Source organism: Ictidomys tridecemlineatus, chromosome 9, assembly GCF_052094955.1.
Source record: "Ictidomys tridecemlineatus isolate mIctTri1 chromosome 9, mIctTri1.hap1, whole genome shotgun sequence".
NCBI classification, from domain to species: Eukaryota; Metazoa; Chordata; class Mammalia; order Rodentia; family Sciuridae; genus Ictidomys; species Ictidomys tridecemlineatus.
Window position 1 is genome coordinate 45,874,446 of NC_135485.1, and position 17,279 is coordinate 45,891,724.

The 17,279-nt window shown below is 31.8% G+C and overlaps 1 protein-coding gene across 28 annotated transcripts in view; it reads left to right on the forward strand.

The window, feature by feature from the left end:
* Adgrl3 (adhesion G protein-coupled receptor L3) overlaps positions 1-17,279 on the forward strand; it is a 773,708-nt gene that overhangs the window by 737,322 nt on the left and 19,107 nt on the right. For 9 of the 28 annotated variants that reach the window (XM_078021326.1, XM_078021327.1, XM_021730662.3 and 6 more), the window contains 3 exons: positions 624-752; positions 5,269-5,286; positions 7,422-14,367. The exons of 2 other annotated variants lie outside the window; for them this stretch is intronic. In XM_078021326.1, the coding sequence (XP_077877452.1) occupies positions 624-752; positions 5,269-5,286; positions 7,422-8,221 (947 nt within the window). In that variant the 3' untranslated portion in view covers positions 8,222-14,367. Of the gene's footprint in view, positions 1-623; positions 753-5,268; positions 5,321-7,421; positions 14,368-17,279 lie in introns of those variants that run through there. 17 more of the 28 variants (XM_021730668.3, XM_021730669.3, XM_040292363.2 and 14 more) reach the window with 5 other exon arrangements.

Consider the following 17,279-nt stretch of genomic DNA (forward strand, 5'->3'; position numbering starts at 1 on the left):
ACCAGGCTAATTACATCACTCAATTAGTATGTTTACTGTGGTGTACTAATAAGAGTGATTATATTTTATTTCAATTTCAGTTATTCTGTATAGAATTTCTAAGAAATGTAAAATTTTTCTGTTGTGTCAACAACTGCTCTCCAAATGAGTGTTTGATCTTAAATGTTTCCTTTTATTGTTTTTTACTTTCATTGAAAACAACTCAGTGGTGGCTGAGAATAAGGAAATGTGTTGTTTCTTTTTGCATTTTAGCTTTTATACTTTTTTTTTTGCTTTTGTGTTTTGTTCGTATGAATGACTGGATTTGCTTTTTTATTTTTATTTATTTATAGCAAGCATGGGAATATATTCTTGCATACACCTGGGGAAAGAGAGTACCATAAATGTGGCCTAAGCAACACTGTAAATCATTTTTTTTCTTTCCCATTGACTCAAATATGTGTACATTGTTGGAAATGTGTGCTGCTCTAGTGACATATTTTTTCAGTTTAATTAGCTGCCTGCCTGTAATCAGGGCTATATCAACTGTTGTCATTCTAAATGTTTCCTTTCTTTTTTTCAAACACATTTGCCTGATTGACCTTTTTTTTTTTTTTCTCTGTCTTTCTATGGGGCTGCTCCAGGAGCCATGGCTAATCATCTTATAAGCAATGCTCTGCTTCGTCCGCATGGTACTAACAATCCCTATAATACATTGCTTGGGGAACCGGCGGTCTGTAACAACCCTTCTGTCAGCATGTACAACGCACAAGGTGTGCTGGAGTTTATCTTAATTTTTTCAAGTGAGAGTCCCATTTTATGTAGCTTTTATGAGCACTTTCTAGTTTCCTTTCTCCTGCCTTTTCTTTGTTTTGGAAGCTGACACACAGACTCCTTTACATTCCACCCCTCTTGGTGCTTTTATTTTCCATTTTCCTTAGGCTTTCCTTAGTAAGAAATGGATGCCTTCTGATAAACACATGCCTTATTCATTCATATGTGTTTGTTTCTCTGTACTGTTACAAAATGTATTGTGGTTTGTCAGTACTTTTCTTGTTGTTCATTTATTTCTATATTAAATACCTATGTATTTATTTTGAGAAATGAGATACGTGTCTAAGGTAAGTAAGATAAAAGAAGACTTGATTCAGTAGTCTTACTGTTATAAGATGGAGAAAATAAATCTTACTTTGTTAAATCATGAAGTACACTCTGGGCACAAAGCATTAGTATTGATGAAAGCATTAGATTAACTCCAGGGAAAATTACATTGAACTAAGCAGTGGAGGAAAGAGCAGTGAACTTGACAGTAGCAGCTCAGGTTCTGTCTTAGCTTTGTCATCGCCTACACGAGCTGGAGCAAGCAAGTCACAAAATTATTTCTACTGTAGGCTACAACTCACTTGAAACAAGGATTTTGAAGATGGCTCCTCTGTATGCCCCATCTTGAAAACAATACAGAAACTTCATTGTGTTTCAAACTAATAAGCATAGGTCTTTTAAAACACAGCTTACACTCTAATTATGTGGACATGGTTTTACTTTTTCTAAGTATACACACACACACACACACACATACAACATACATATGTAAACTCTTATGAACTCCATTGTTGATTATTGCTATTAAGATTATTAATTTGTTATATTAAGATTATCAAGATTATAAAGATGTATTGTCTATATATAAATTATCATATATGTATATATGTGTATATGTATACATGTAAATAGACCATAAATCATTGAAATAGAAGTTTCATTAAAGAAACGTCTTACTTAAAATTATATTTGAAAGAAAATTCACTGTAATAGGTATGTCCATGGTTCTTCCAGTTGAAGGCAGTAATTGAGCAATATTAAATTACCCAGGAAATTTGGAATAAAATTTCTATTATCCTTTGTAAGCATCTCTGTTTTTTTTTTTTTTTTCTCCTCTTTCTTTCTTGGTCAGAGGTAAAAGATTAGTGGTGTGACTGTAAAACTTGGTGTGAATGGGCCATTTCAGAAAAACATGTTTGTTGCAGCCTGCCACTGGGCATCTCACATCACCTGAGCTGTCCTATAGGGTTCCTTGTCAGATACAAAGGATGATTTTAAATTATTTCAAAAATACTAGAGTAATTTATTAACAAATGACTTCAGGAGTATGTTCAAGATATTTGTTTATATGATGAAATAATTCAGTAAACTTTCAATTTCATCGTTTCTTAAGACTCCATGTTTAAGAAGCATAGACTTTGAGAACCAGAGATAGAGTTCATGAAATGCTGTTTATATGATTAATGACACCCTGTAAGCCCCAGCTTGAAGTATCTATTCTAACAGGGCTTTTCCCACCTCAAGATCTCATATATTCTATCATTGAAATGCTCTGCTTATTTTTTACCCATTTATATATATAGAGATATCTAGATATATTCCTCTTACTATAATGCTTATGTTTGCCTTCTTCTGTTGCTTCTTGAAAATCCTTGAAATACTTGAAAGCAGCAAACCTATTTTCCTTTGGTTTTCCATATCCCTACTACAATAGAATCATCAATATGAGAGTTTCTGGGTGCATCTTCATGGTTACTCTCTCTATATTCTCTCATTTGTCAAGGTCCGTATTCCACTGTAATACTCTACGGATGGTACAATACACAGTGCACCAGATGTGGTTAGGCAGAACAATTTAGTAGACCTTCTAAGGGTTTATCTTGTCTTTATTATCCTTAGGTTAAGTGAGAGGTAAATGGGTCACTATAAATATTTCGAAGTATCCTGTTAAGTAGTAATTTTGAATGATGTTAAATGAAGATTTAAAATATTTGCAAGTTAAATGTACTCTACCTTATTCGCCTTACACAGAAAAGTTGTTGGTAATTACTTTAAAATAATTAACAAATGTGGATTGCATTTTATTTTGCTTTTTTTTGGTTTTCAGAGATAATGTGTCATTTCTTATATAATGAAAAAGTAACAATTATTAATTTTTCTGTTTCCCTTATTTCGCTATCTGCCTTCACATCTTTATTTTTACTGGTATAACCAAAACAAGGGAAGGATATTTTTAAGGGTGAACACATACCTATCTAAATTATTGAATTAAAATTTTAACAGACAAAAAAAATTAAAATACCATATAAATACAAAGCTTTATTCCTATGGAATCCTTTATTGGTTATTACTCACAATGAATTTGTCTGAATGGATTTTTCCTAAATTCCAGTTTAAAAAATTCTATTGACTCCTTAAAAATAAAAAGTAAATAATTTTATTAATGTTTTTCAGAGCCAGAAGTGGAACTGTTCAACTATTATGTTTTAATAATTATCAAAATGTTAAGAAACCATGATAGTGCTTAAAATAATTCTATTACCACTGACCAAAAAATAAATCTTGATGATTGTCATATTGCTGCTAATCTTATGCTTTCAGATGAGTGCACTTATATTCTTACTGGCAAGGTGAAATCTTACATGAAATATAGTTGACCTGGTATGTACTGGAGAGGTTTCTGGAGTGGTTTATGTTAAATTACCACTTGCTTCTGTTCTGTGGGTTCTCTACTTCAGTTGTACCAGTGCTATCCAGGCATAGAAATGTTCAAATTTAAAGCATCCAATCTTGTTTGTAATGCCTTTATTTATGTAAAGATGTGTATATAGTGTTACTACTGAAACATATAAAAATAAAAGTGAATAATATACTTTTATTATGTTGAATTCAGCTTCCAACTGTGGAAATGTTTAAAACTTTTTGCATAGAATTTCTGGACCATTGTGTATTTGTCAGTATTAGAAATTCAATTTTTGTAGAGATAAATCTCATTATAGAAAAACCTGTCAACACAATGTAAGAGAGGAAGTCGTGATTTTACTAAAATAAATTTACATCTTAAGGTAATTTAATTTAGTTCTAAAACTTTAAAGAAAGACATATCTCTAGAATGGGATATAGTGAAGAATAAAAGTAAGAATGCAAGGTATTCCTTCATGGTTTTCAAAGCCTACAGCAGATTTGAAGAGAAAATTGCAGCAGAGTTGGAAGAAGTCTAGAGACCCCTTTCATAAGGCCCGGCCTCTGTGCACTGTGGTTTCTTCATCTCTGAAAAATGGAAATTGAACCTCAGCGATCTCTTTTTTTTGCTTCTAGTTCTAGGATCCCTGTATTTTAGGAGTGAACCATAATGAGCCTACAGGTATTTACCTCTGTTGATAAACAGCTTGTCTTTCAAATTGTTTTACTAAAGCTGTTTTGAAATTTGAAAAAAATATTTCTTCTGCTTTTTAAAATGCTGTAGGTCTTGTTTTGCCAAGGGGAAAAAAAAAAAAAAACTGTCTCCTTTAACCAATGGTTAAATTATAACAAGTTAGAATCCCTCAAAATGATCTAGCCCAGAGAATTCACTGGTCTTTGTTTTGTGATATTTTAACCATCGTGTAAACAAAATCAGTAAGAGTAATTCTTCTGACTTGCTTAAAATGTGAGTTTTTTTCTAAAAAGTAATTTCACCAGGATTGTTTTCAAAGGATCCACTCCCAAAATATTTGATTGCATATGATTGTGCAGCAATCCAGAAGAAAACCTGATATAAGTGGTGATTTATTCCCCACACATTTTCTTGATACAGAATAAATGGATTTAGCCTTTTTTTTCTTTACTTACTCCACTTCTGGTTAGGGGCTCCAGCAATGACAGTACTGATCAGTTTTTGATTACAAATGATAAGCAAAATTTTTGTAGACACAATGAGGAAAAATAATGTTTGTGCAGAGAAAGAGAAGATATATAGGGGGAAAAAAGAACAAGATTATGAAAATCTTCAACTAGTATTTTTCTGTATCCAAAATTTCCTTAATAATTTCATTTAATAAATTATAAAATTATATGGCATTCCTTATGAGCAGGTGCATTCTAACATCATACATGTGACAGTATTGAAATCTAGAGGTGGAAATAGTTCCTGGCTCACCTTCTTTTTATTCTCTGGTTTGTGTGATAATCTTAATTGTAATATAAGTGTGTATTTTGTTGGAAAATTACAAACTGTATAATGCTTATTAAAGACTCATTATATTGGCATGTGTTAAGGGGGACTGCTTATTTTCTGACTAACATATCAGTATTTTTTATTATGATAAACCATGTAACACAGACCCATGAATTTTGGGGCAGTGGAAATTATTTCCTTTGACTCTTTTTTCTGCATATCATCAATTTGCTTTTTACTCATGTTTCCTCTACTGTCGCTGTAAGCTTACTTGTTGTTTTTTCTTTCCTTTTCTTCATGCTGTCGTTTAGAGCCCTACAGAGAGACAAGTATGGGAGTAAAGCTAAACATTGCATATCAAATGTAATTTTTTTTAGTTCACTTTTATTGCATCACATATAGATGATGTAGTTATTAAAAACAGTTCATCTCACAATTTAAAAACTAAAGAGCCTATAAATCAACTTATATAAATATATGCTAATAGAGATTAGACGCTTTTGTTGTCTGATTCTTTTATTCTGTCACATAATCAACATGGTTGTTAAGTCTCATGTAATGTTCGTGTGAGTTAAATTGTTTTTAAATTAAGCATTTATTTTTGCTAAGTAATCCATAAACTTTTAATTTTTATTAGTACATTCCATCATAAAAGTGTGTCATATGCAGCATCCTCACTTTATTTTACAATGGCTGTTTTTAGTCTCTGCCTAATGCATTGACAACAGAAATACAAAAGCACATGTTTCAATGCATCAGCCACGCAACCCTAACCATCTAGCATCCCATTGCAGCCTCTGCAGCCGCAGTCACCCATCACATACAGCCCTTTAAAAGGCGTTTACTTTTTTTTCTTAACATTGTGGATTTGTGTACAAGATATAACATGAAAATAAATCGCTTCAACCTATGTCTGTGATAGCTGCTTTTTAATGCATTTTATGCATTGCTATTTTTTAAAAATGGTGTTTCTTGAATACAGAGCATGCATCAGAAGTTCGTATAAAAATTGACATATTCGACTGTTCATTTAAACTAGTATTGAACTAGTCAAGTTTTGATAAATGTAACTGCATCACAGATATAGAATGACTGCTATATTTTCACAAGTTAGCAGCATATTGAGAAGTTTAATAGAATTCTTTGACTAATTTTTCATAAAAGGAAATACCCTTCCTAATTTACCAGAATTGGTTAAGTGTTTGTGTGTGTTTTTTCTTTTGTGGTTGCATTTGAATTGATTTAAGAAACTATTATAGATTATTGAATTTTCTGTTCATTCAAGGGAATGCTAAAACCTTGAAGAAGTATGTGGTCAAATTTAATTCACTGCAGCTGTTTCTACCAGAATAAAATGTTTATCCTCTTTCAAACCCAAAATTTAATATGCCCCAAAGTCTTCACTCATTATAAAATAGTAAAAGTAGTATTGACGACATAATTTTGGGAATCAAATCCCTATTTTTACACTTTCTCATACAGTATTAAGTAATGACCCTGGATAATCACTAACGGCCTAATATGAAATAATAACCAAAGTGCTTAGAGCAGAAAAAAATAGAAAATAAATCCAAATACTTTTGAAAGTTCCTAGTGTGTAAATTATTTTGGTGTGCCATTTATTTGACTCAGCATTATTTAATGACTATATCGTTCTGACAAATTTAACATAATCCTTTTGTGGTTTTATGTATAGGGATTATTTAATTAATATATTTATTTATCACATTCATTTATTTATTTGATAGTAAGGATTGAACCCAGGGGCGCTTTATCAGAGAGCAAAATTCCCAGCCTTTTTTAAAGTTTTTTTTTGAGACAGGGTTTCGCTGAATTGCTGAGGCTAGCTTCTCTTGCGATACTCTGGAGTTACTGGGATTACAGGCATGCGCCACCACACCTGGTTTGGGATTATTTTTAATTTCACAAAATTATATATTAAATTATGAAAAACTATTTCTTTTACTTTTTACTAGCATATTGAATGGACCACACATGAATTATGTTAATATTGTAGCTACTTCAGTAATAAGAGAGCATGTAAAATTAAAGGTAACAAATTATTTAATTGACCTTGATGGCTATAAATTGAAAGCTATGAATGACTACACCAAAATTTTGTGTTATTTTGCCCATGTTATAACCAAACATGCTTCAAATAATGTCAGACAGTGTGTGAAAATTGCCAATTTATAATTCATAGGTTTTTTTTTTTTAAAAAATTCTTTTGAGATTTATTTTAAATACTTCTTTTCCAAGATTTTGATCAATTGTCCAATTATACACATATATTTGGTTATATACAGCTAAATTTAATGTTTTTGTTCCTGGACATTTTAGATTCAGTTAAATGCTAGCGCTTTATACATATTTCATAGTCGATAAATGTTTTGCTTTTGTGTTTGTGTGTGTGTTCTATGGCCTATTGGATATGAATGTCATAGTGTCTTGTAATCTTTTTCAGAGGGGCTTCTGAACAATGCCAGGGATACAAGTGTCATGGATACTCTACCACTGAATGGTAACCATGGCAATAGTTACAGCATTGCCAGCGGCGAGTACCTGAGCAACTGTGTGCAAATTATAGACCGCGGCTATAACCATAATGAGACCGCCCTAGAGAAAAAGATTCTGAAGGAACTCACTTCCAATTACATCCCTTCTTACCTGAACAACCACGAGCGTTCCAGCGAGCAGAACAGGAATCTGATGAACAAGCTGGTGAATAACCTCGGCAGTGCAAGTGAAGATGATGCCATTGTCCTCGATGATGCCACATCCTTCAATCATGAGGAGAGTCTGGGCCTGGAACTCATTCATGAAGAATCGGATGCTCCTTTGCTGCCCCCAAGGGTTTACTCCACCGAGAACCACCAGCCACACCACTACAGCAGAAGGCGGATCCCCCAAGACCACAGTGAGAGCTTTTTCCCTTTGCTAACCAACGAGCACACAGAAGATCTCCAGTCACCCCACAGGGACTCCCTCTATACCAGTATGCCAGCACTGGCTGGTGTGCCCGCCGCAGAGAGCGTTACCACCAGCACCCAGACCGAACCCCCAGCAGCCAAATGTGGTGATGCCGAAGATGTTTACTACAAAAGCATGCCAAACCTAGGCTCCAGAAACCACGTCCATCAGCTGCACACTTACTACCAGCTAGGGCGCGGCAGCAGTGATGGATTCATAGTTCCTCCAAACAAAGATGGGACCTCTCCGGAGGGAAGTTCAAAAGGACCTGCTCATTTGGTCACTAGTCTATAGAAGATGACACAGAAATTTAAACCAACAAAACTGCTAACACCTTGTTGACTGTTCTGAGTTGAAATAAGCAGTGGTAATAATGTGTGTACTCCTAAATCTTTATGCTGTTCTCAAAAGACAAACAAAAACTCTTGACTTTTTCTTTTTCTTTCTTTTTTTTTTTTTTTTAAGTGGGATTTTTAGGTCAGCCCAGGGGAGAAAGATAACTGCTGAAATCCCCCTGTGCCCTTTCCTTTCTTGTCCTTCCCCCCCCTCAGATGGAGACTTCATTATGTTAATGAACGAGATATGAAGAAAATGGCGCTCATTGTGGCCTTGTTGAATTATGTTGTGTTTGTTTTAACATCTCTGATGCTCTGTTACTATACTTACAAGGACCTGATTTTTGAAAGGCCAGAACAATTGTTTGCAATTAGTAACAATGCTGCATCTAGATTGGAGTGCTGCACAAACAAACATAAAAGAGAAGCAAAACTGTTATCACATAGTGGTTTATGGTCACTCACCACCTGTTCACCACAGCAGGAATAGCTGTGGAAAACAAAACAACAAAATTAATAATGAAATGGAGGGGAATTCTAGAATTATATGCTAAATGCATATTTTATGATTTGCTGTATTAACTGATGATAAAACTAATGGCAGAAAAAAATTGAACAATTTCTATGTAATGTACAGATACTAGCATTGCACATATAGTCTGCTTTCTGTTCCTCCAGAATTTGAGTCCTGTTAATGTAGTGGGAAAAAAAAAAAAAGAAATTTTCTTTTTCTTTTGTGCTAGTCTTGCAAGTTTGTCTACCAGTAAAAAAAAAGAAAAAAAGAAAAAAAAAAGAAAAAAAAGCAAAGTTTCCTCCTTTTTTTTTCTTCCTTTCTTCATTTTCTTTTTCTTTGCCTCCCCGCCCCCCACTTGTTTACTTTAAAACTTCACCTGGGAAATAAATAAATAAATAAATAAATAAAACTATCACTTTATAAGAATCATTTTCTAGTAATGCAAACAAATTATTTTTTACAAAAAAGAAAAGAAAAGAAAGAAACTTAGATTTCCTTCCCTGACTATATATCTTTATCCAGCTAGAAGATTTCCAACAGCATTTTTGCAAATTAGAGCAGGACGAACTTTCATGTTTACAGGGCACATCTGTTGTAATGCAAAGCATATTTGGCAAGCAGTTCATCACCAAGACAGTAGCTATGATTCTAGAAGTCAAGAGGTGTCTATAGGACTAGTGGGGCTTCTGCATGTGAAAAAAACGGTATTTCATAGACGATAAAGTGCTGAATGCTCAGTCTGGCCCCCAAGCGGGCACCTGCACTACCAAGTTTTAGAGGAAATTCATTCCCTGGTAGTAAGAATTAAAAGGTCAAATAATTTTGAAGTGATTTTTTTTAAGTCTTCTGTTTATTAACAGGAAAATTTATTTATTTGACAGGATTTTAAGTAATGTAGGATACAAGAGGTAAATTAGCAGCACATATAATTTTTTTTTTAAATTTCTGATCCATTTTGTATGGTCTCAAAGTTGGATGACCTCATTACTAATATTTGTTGTAAAAGTGAAACTTGTTTGCCAACCAATAAACAACTGATTGAGATTTAGAAGATATTGTATTGATGTATGTACTATATTATTAATTTTCCTTTGCATTTTTTCTCGCCTTTCTTTCCCTCTATTTTCAGTATATAAACTTTGCTAACCCTCTGTGACCTACGTAAGCCATGAAAAAGAAATCAATCTGACTCAACAAATAACCTAAGCACAAAATGATAATCAGTTTTGCAGACAAAGTCAACCAGAAAATGGGATGGACATCTTTATGTTGTCTAAAACAAGATGCATTACTTACACTCAAGCAGGTTAACATATAGGTTACTGTATGCCTATTTATAAACCCACTGTAGTTACTATGCTTATTTTAATAAACAGATGCAATCAGAGATTCAAATATCAAATTACAATGGAATCATTTTTCCTCTTTCATAAGCTCCATTTTGATATAGAAATTTAAATTTATTCCATTGGCTAAAAGCTGCAAGAATCATGGCAAAGAAAACATTTTTAAAGGGCACTATAAACCATTTTTTTGTGCCATTTTTTCTTGTTATAAAGGAGGAAAGAGGAGGGGAAATATAAATTCTTTCAAAGAAACTTTCTTGATTTTCGATTACTCCAGATCCTTTTCCAGCAGTATTCAACCATGGAGTTCTTTCTAAGCAAAACTACAATGAACTTGCCAATTCATAATTTCTCTTGTTCTATGCCTTGGGATTTTATTTTTCAAAAATCTACATGATTGTCTTAAAATGATAAAAAATAGTGTAGACAATGGCCAGTAATCCATACATAGTTATAAAATATATGACAAAAAAAAGTTGTACTGGTCAGAGTACATCTTAACTGTTTCATCACCTTAAAATATCTTATGTCTCATTTCTTTTTAGTCAATTGATATAAATGTTTCCTTAAATTGGAGGAGTACCACAGGCTTCAGCAGTAATGAGGTTTCCCTAACACCACCCAGTGGCCGTATTAGCACCTGAAAGGTGTTTAACTCACTTGATGCCTAGATTATATGTGGCCAGAAAAGAACCCTTCTTTAACATGTAAAACATAACTCCAGAAACACACATGTTGACTGTGGATTGCCAGTGCTTAAGCTTGGTGTGACAAACAGTAATCTGTATGGAAGCATTTCTAAGTAAGAAGCTAGATTCACAGAACAATGGGGAAACTACCTCAATTCAGCTTGCTGATTTTCTGATATTGCTACCTCCTTGCTTGTGATCTTTTTGTGTTTTATTATATGGAAATTTGAAGCAGGTAACCTGCCCAGCTCTGCATAGACCAAGTGGAAGAAAGATCACTTGGAACACCTTAACTGGTACAGAAGTCTATGCAATATAATAGGTTAATACCAAGCTCTTGCATCAAGATGAAAGTGTGAGATTTTTTTTTTTAACCTCTCCTCCATCATAATTGGTGTGCTTTCAGAGAGAATTAAGTTCCCAAAGATTTTGACAGGAAGAGATTGTTCCTCCGAATTTGATGTGACTATTAATGAAAACAGTGGATAAAGTAGTTAATTGCACATGTATTTCAATAGAAATTTGCATAAAATATGTATTCATTTAGTCCTATGTACACTAGCAAGGGTTGAATTCCTGAACTTCAATTTTCCCCTCAAATGCCTTTTTCAAGCAAAGTTACTGATGAACTAATAATTTTTTAAATTTTTTTCTATCACCTTTATTGACTCCGTTTTTCCAATATTTTATGAAATTCATGATTTACTTATCTGAATATTTTCAATGTACTTGGTTTTCCATTAAGAAGTAAATTTCCATTCAACATACATAATGTATGTGCATAGCACATTATTTAGCCAGATGAAAGTAAAAGCTAAGTATTGCTTCCTAGTAAAATAATATTTTGTAATGTTTTATTTGAATTTTATTTTTTCTTTGAAATCTAAGTCATATGATGGTTTTATCAGGACACTAGCTAATGGTCCTCATGTTTAATTGATTTTGAAACTAATGGACTGTTCTACAGCATATTCCTAACTGATAATATTTATGATGAAACCCAAATTTTGGGAAGAAGAAATAGATTAAAATTTCAGTTAAAGTTTATGAGCATCCCTCCTTGTTTCCATTCTATTAAAATTTAACTACTAGATTTGAATGATAAAAAAATATGCTAAAATTATCATAATGACAAAACAAATGGCATGAGAACAATTTTCATAAAAGGAAAATTAATAAGGAAACTATATTAACCAAAAGCAAATAATAGAAATTCCCTTAACTTCCTGTAAAAAATTCACAATGACTCTAAATTGAAAGTTTATGATCTGTATTTTTAAGATTCCCAATATGAAAATATTGACATTGAAATGATCTTTAAATTTAGATATTTAAATTTTAATATTAGCTTAGTTGATGTGATAAAATTTTTCATAATAATGCAGCATATAAAGGAATTGGTAACATTTATAAAGATCCATATAATTAATTTTAGGCAATATCTTCAGCTATATGTGTTCAATTCACTGACTAGTTTCAAGATCAATATTAAAAACTTTTATGACTGACTTTCTGCATTACTGTATAGACCAAAAGAAAAGAGGAAAAACAATGTCTTGAGTTGTCTAAAGATCAATTCTGAACTAAACTATTGTCATCATCTATTAATGAAAGAATATTTTTTAAGTTGTTCATTAGTACTGTATCAAAGTGCTACTATTTAGAATGTTTTTGAAAACAAAATAAAACACTGTTGAACTACAAATGCATGTCAATTCAACCTCAGCGAATGAAAAACTAAAACAAAATTTTAATCTGGTTTTGAGCAAATACAAGGATACTGGTATGAATGGCCTTTCTTTAACAAACATACTGAGATAAAGTAGCCCAAGGTATTAAGATATAATTAGTTTATTTTTAGCAATTCATAAAACTCATCATGTCATTGTTAGGCATTCCTAAATAATACTTTACATCTCATATTAGATTTCTGCGCATTGAAATGTTTGAAAGGTGGCGGCCCAGATGCAAAGCAGCATAAGAATAGCTTATGGAAGTGTTTCTGTGCAAATTAATTCCACATAAGACTCTTCTTTGAGCTCATAAAATAGATTCAAGAGAATACAAGAGTATGTTCAATTTTGTAATAAGAAAATAGGTCTATATCAAACCATCTGAAAAATATTATTAGACATTTAACCATATATATCCTAGAAATGAAAATGTTGATAGTTGTTTCTTTCTTGTTCAGCCATAAGACAAAATTCTATTTACTACTTTACTACTTTATTTACTCCTCTTTGCTTTAAAAGGAAAACCAGTCTTTAACGTTCACCTGTACACATACTTACAAATCATAATTCCTTTTATTTAACTTTCAGAGAAAATGAATCACAATTATTGCAAACTTTGTGATTTTATAAGACAGGTGGTTAATATAGTTTTACATATTCTCATTTGATATATTTATTTTTATTCTTTTAAAAAAATTGTTTAAAGTCAGCACTTCTTTAACATCTAGCATCTTTAAGTTAAATGTCTTGATATCAACTATTTGGATATTTCTTTCTCTTAATAGTGTCATCTGCAATTTTTTCATTGATAACTTGTGCCTCTTTAGAGTATGTCAAAAGTAAACCGCAAACCATTATTCATGTAAAGAAGCAGGAGACTGCATATAAAAATGACCTCTGTTGTGATAAACAACACTTTTCAACTACAATATGACAGATGAATAGAACCAAGTTGCCAAGACCTAATTTAGATGATAAGACCTAAATGAGAATTATACAGGAAATGCTTTAGAAAAAATAACAAAATCATATATCTTGATAAAAATGTTATATACTATACCAAATGCTGATTTGTTCAGAAAACATTAAATTGGAGTTTACCATATTATAATTTCATCCTGCTAATTCCACAGAAAACACTACATACTTCTAGCACTATTTAGATAGTTTGTGTCTAGCTAAACCTAAAAAAATATATAAATGTTTAAAAAATATAAGTATTTTGCCTCAATTCACATTCATTTTCTAATCTGCTGACTCAATCGTACAGAAACACAGTTAGTGCTACTAGTAGCTTTGTACCTTTTAGAGCTTTATTATGAATCTAATAAGCATTAAATTAATATTGAAATTATGTATGTTGTACAAAGTAACTCATAATCAAGCAATATTCATATTAAAGGATAATTCATTATACATATGAATATTACATTAAGGCTGAAAAAATAAATATACTACTAAAAATTTTACTCTCAAATCCTCTCTTCAATTACTGCAGTCAATTGACACAATTCTGCAGGCAGTTGTGCACATGGTGGATTATTAAAATACCACATAATCCAAATGCATCTAAGTGTATTCAATGTTCCTTTCATTCTAAATGCTAAAGGAAAAACTTGAAAGAAGAGGAAAATAGACTTCTAAGGATCTAATTTAAACATTGTTATTCAGATTGAATAATTTTAAAATGAGAATGCTACACTATTTGATCTGAGGCAGAGGTTACAAAAAATTTACTTAGGCAAAAATCAGGATTTTACATTTAGAGGAATTCAGATGGTCTCAATTGCCTAAGATTGCTAAAATTCACACTCCATTGGAAAGGAACTATCTTTAAAATCTAAGCCTAAATATCACTTTTTAAAATGTAAAAATTCCTCTGATTCTTCTGACAGAGGAAAATGATCCTGAACCCAAAACGAAATACATTGATTGATTAACCTCAAAAGGTATTTGGCAAAATTAGTGTATCAACTATAATAGCAGGTAGAGATTTTTGGAATTGAAACTCAGTATGCAGTGAGGAAGATGGTGTCCTCATGTGCTAACAACTGCCTGATCCTCTAGAGTGTATATTTAATGCCTTGCATTTCAAGTTGTCCCAATGGCTTAAGCTTTGACATTTTGAATCATTTAAAAGTTATTTGATAATAAAAATTTCCTCTATCATTCTAGTAATAAAAAGTGGTATGTTTTGAAACAGCTGTAGATAATCAGATGTGTGCATTTATAAATAAATCTCATTTGTTTGTATATTCTAACACTGACCTTTGCCTGTGAACTACAAAATCAAGATCTGTAGAGTCAGGTTGATTTCCCTTCATTTGGCTTCTGTGAATGCATTGGAAGTGGACAGATAATTTGGAAGATTTTTCATACTGTTTTCCCTCTCACCAAACATTTAATCTAATTCAAGATATATCTTTTAAAAAACAATAGTATACTTAAAAAAAACTAACAACTAATTGAGCTATTCTTCACTGATAAGAAAAAAATCACTTTTCAAAACAAAAATCTAGCTAATACAGCTTTGGTCTTTTAGGATTCTCATATATTTCCACACGGAATTATTCTTATCATATACACCTACCAGATTTCAAGCTACTGGATTTTTTTCTCTTGTACAACCTTTTCATCCTTAAAAAAAAAAATGCTCTGTACAATCACATGTAAAACCATGAGCTACAAACCTCAATAAAAAAAATATCAGTAAACAATAAGTGATGTAGTTACTGTTATTGTATGGGATCACCAAAACTTTGGTTTTTGGATAATGTTCAAACAACAGGATAATTAATACCTGAAATATGGACTCTGAATATCTTTCCTGTATCCATAATCTTCATGCCCTGCCACCTACCCCTTCATACAATGAAAATAAAATGTAAGGACTTTTTTTTTTAACCTTTTCTTTTCTGTTACACCTGAAAAGTTTATAAGGGTATTTGTCCTTTATGAGAACATAGGAAATGAAATTAAGAATTTACTGTTTGACCTTTAAATTTGCAATTAATAAGACATAATCAAATTTAATCTTGTATCTCCTGACTCATCTTATTATCCTTATCTCACATTGGGGAGTAGTACAGACATCCTCTGGTCCAAAAGAGAATTTGGAGCTCTATGCTGTGAGATGACATTTTTCTCTTGAATAAAGGTTACGAAAAATTCTAGAAAATATTTTTAATCAGAAGATAGATATTACATACAAGCAACACTCTGTGGTGTTAGGGATTCTGATTATTTTATTTATTAACTTTGTGCATTGGCACAATGAGTACAATATAAGCTGGGTAAATTTAACTCAGATACTTCCTCCATAATATTGAAAATACACTTTCTACAAAGGAAGTAGAAGGGAATCAGCAACTCCTGAGAGCCAAGTATGTGTCTGGCATTTTACATGGCCCCATTTATTCTTTGGTAATATAGCAAAAATAGATTTATTATACTGTTTGGGAGGAAAAAAAACTCAGAACCCACAGTCACAGAGCTAGTGAGTTTTGAAACAAAAAACCTCTCAGTTTAACGTTCATTTTGTTTATTATTAATCATACTGCATCAATAAAATGATTAGCTAAAAAGAAATTAACCCATTGCTTTTCATTTAAGTATGAGATTGAAAATAGACATTTCAAACCAATGCTGAAAACCATGAATCTCAAAAGTTTATGCAGACCTATTTTACTAGGTAGTAAGATGTAAACATAAAGCTGGGTTCCTGGGAAAAATCCCCACAGATATGAAAGGATAAAGGGGGATAGACATAGAGAAATATCTTTTAATCTGTTATTTATCATCTATCATTTATCTATCGTCTATATCTACCAATTAAAAAATTCAGAGAACTGATTTTGGAATTCTGCTTCTGTCATCAGTTATATATCTTCCAAAAAGTTATTTAAGTTTTCTAAGAATAGGGTTCCACATATCTAAATATTGAAATACAGTTTATTAAATGTGATATATAATGTATTAGGCACACATAAATATTTATACCTAAAATTCTAGAAGTTTAGAATCTAGAATTCTAGAATCTGTATTCTGAGTTTACACTAAATAGTCTCTGTTTGTGTCTTGTTGATTCTATTAGTTCCTCACTCCCAATAATGGTTAAATCATAGTAATATTATTCTAAATTAAAATTTTAAAAGTTCTACTCATATATATGTATATACATATATATTATATGCATATACATAAATATTTATGCATATCTCCAGCTCATTTTATTGTCAGAGTGCTTATAATAATGTAATACTGTTTCTGTAATATATATGTATAATATTGTAATACTGTTTCTTAGTCCTTATGAACCCAGTTCTTCACAATTCAATAGTTTTACAAACTGTACTTCCAGTGCTCTGATGCAACATTCTATAATCTTTATTCAGCAGGTAGTATCTGATGGTAAAAGACGGGTTTAAGCTTAAATATATTTGGGAGATATAAGACAAACACATTTTTTAACTGTAATATTTCAGAGAATGCATCACAAAACTTTAAGAGCAGTATATATTGTACTGCCTCCTAAAACTATTTGTCCCTGAAATCCTTGAGGAACCGGAACAGTAATACATTGAAAATTTAACGATTCATGAAACTCAGTTGGTGAATTCTTACACAAAACATTTTTGCTACCACTGAGATTTTTTTATTTTTATTTACTTATTTACAGTATAATGCTGGGCATGTGATTCTTTCAATATTAATTGTCTTTGTAAGCATGACAAAA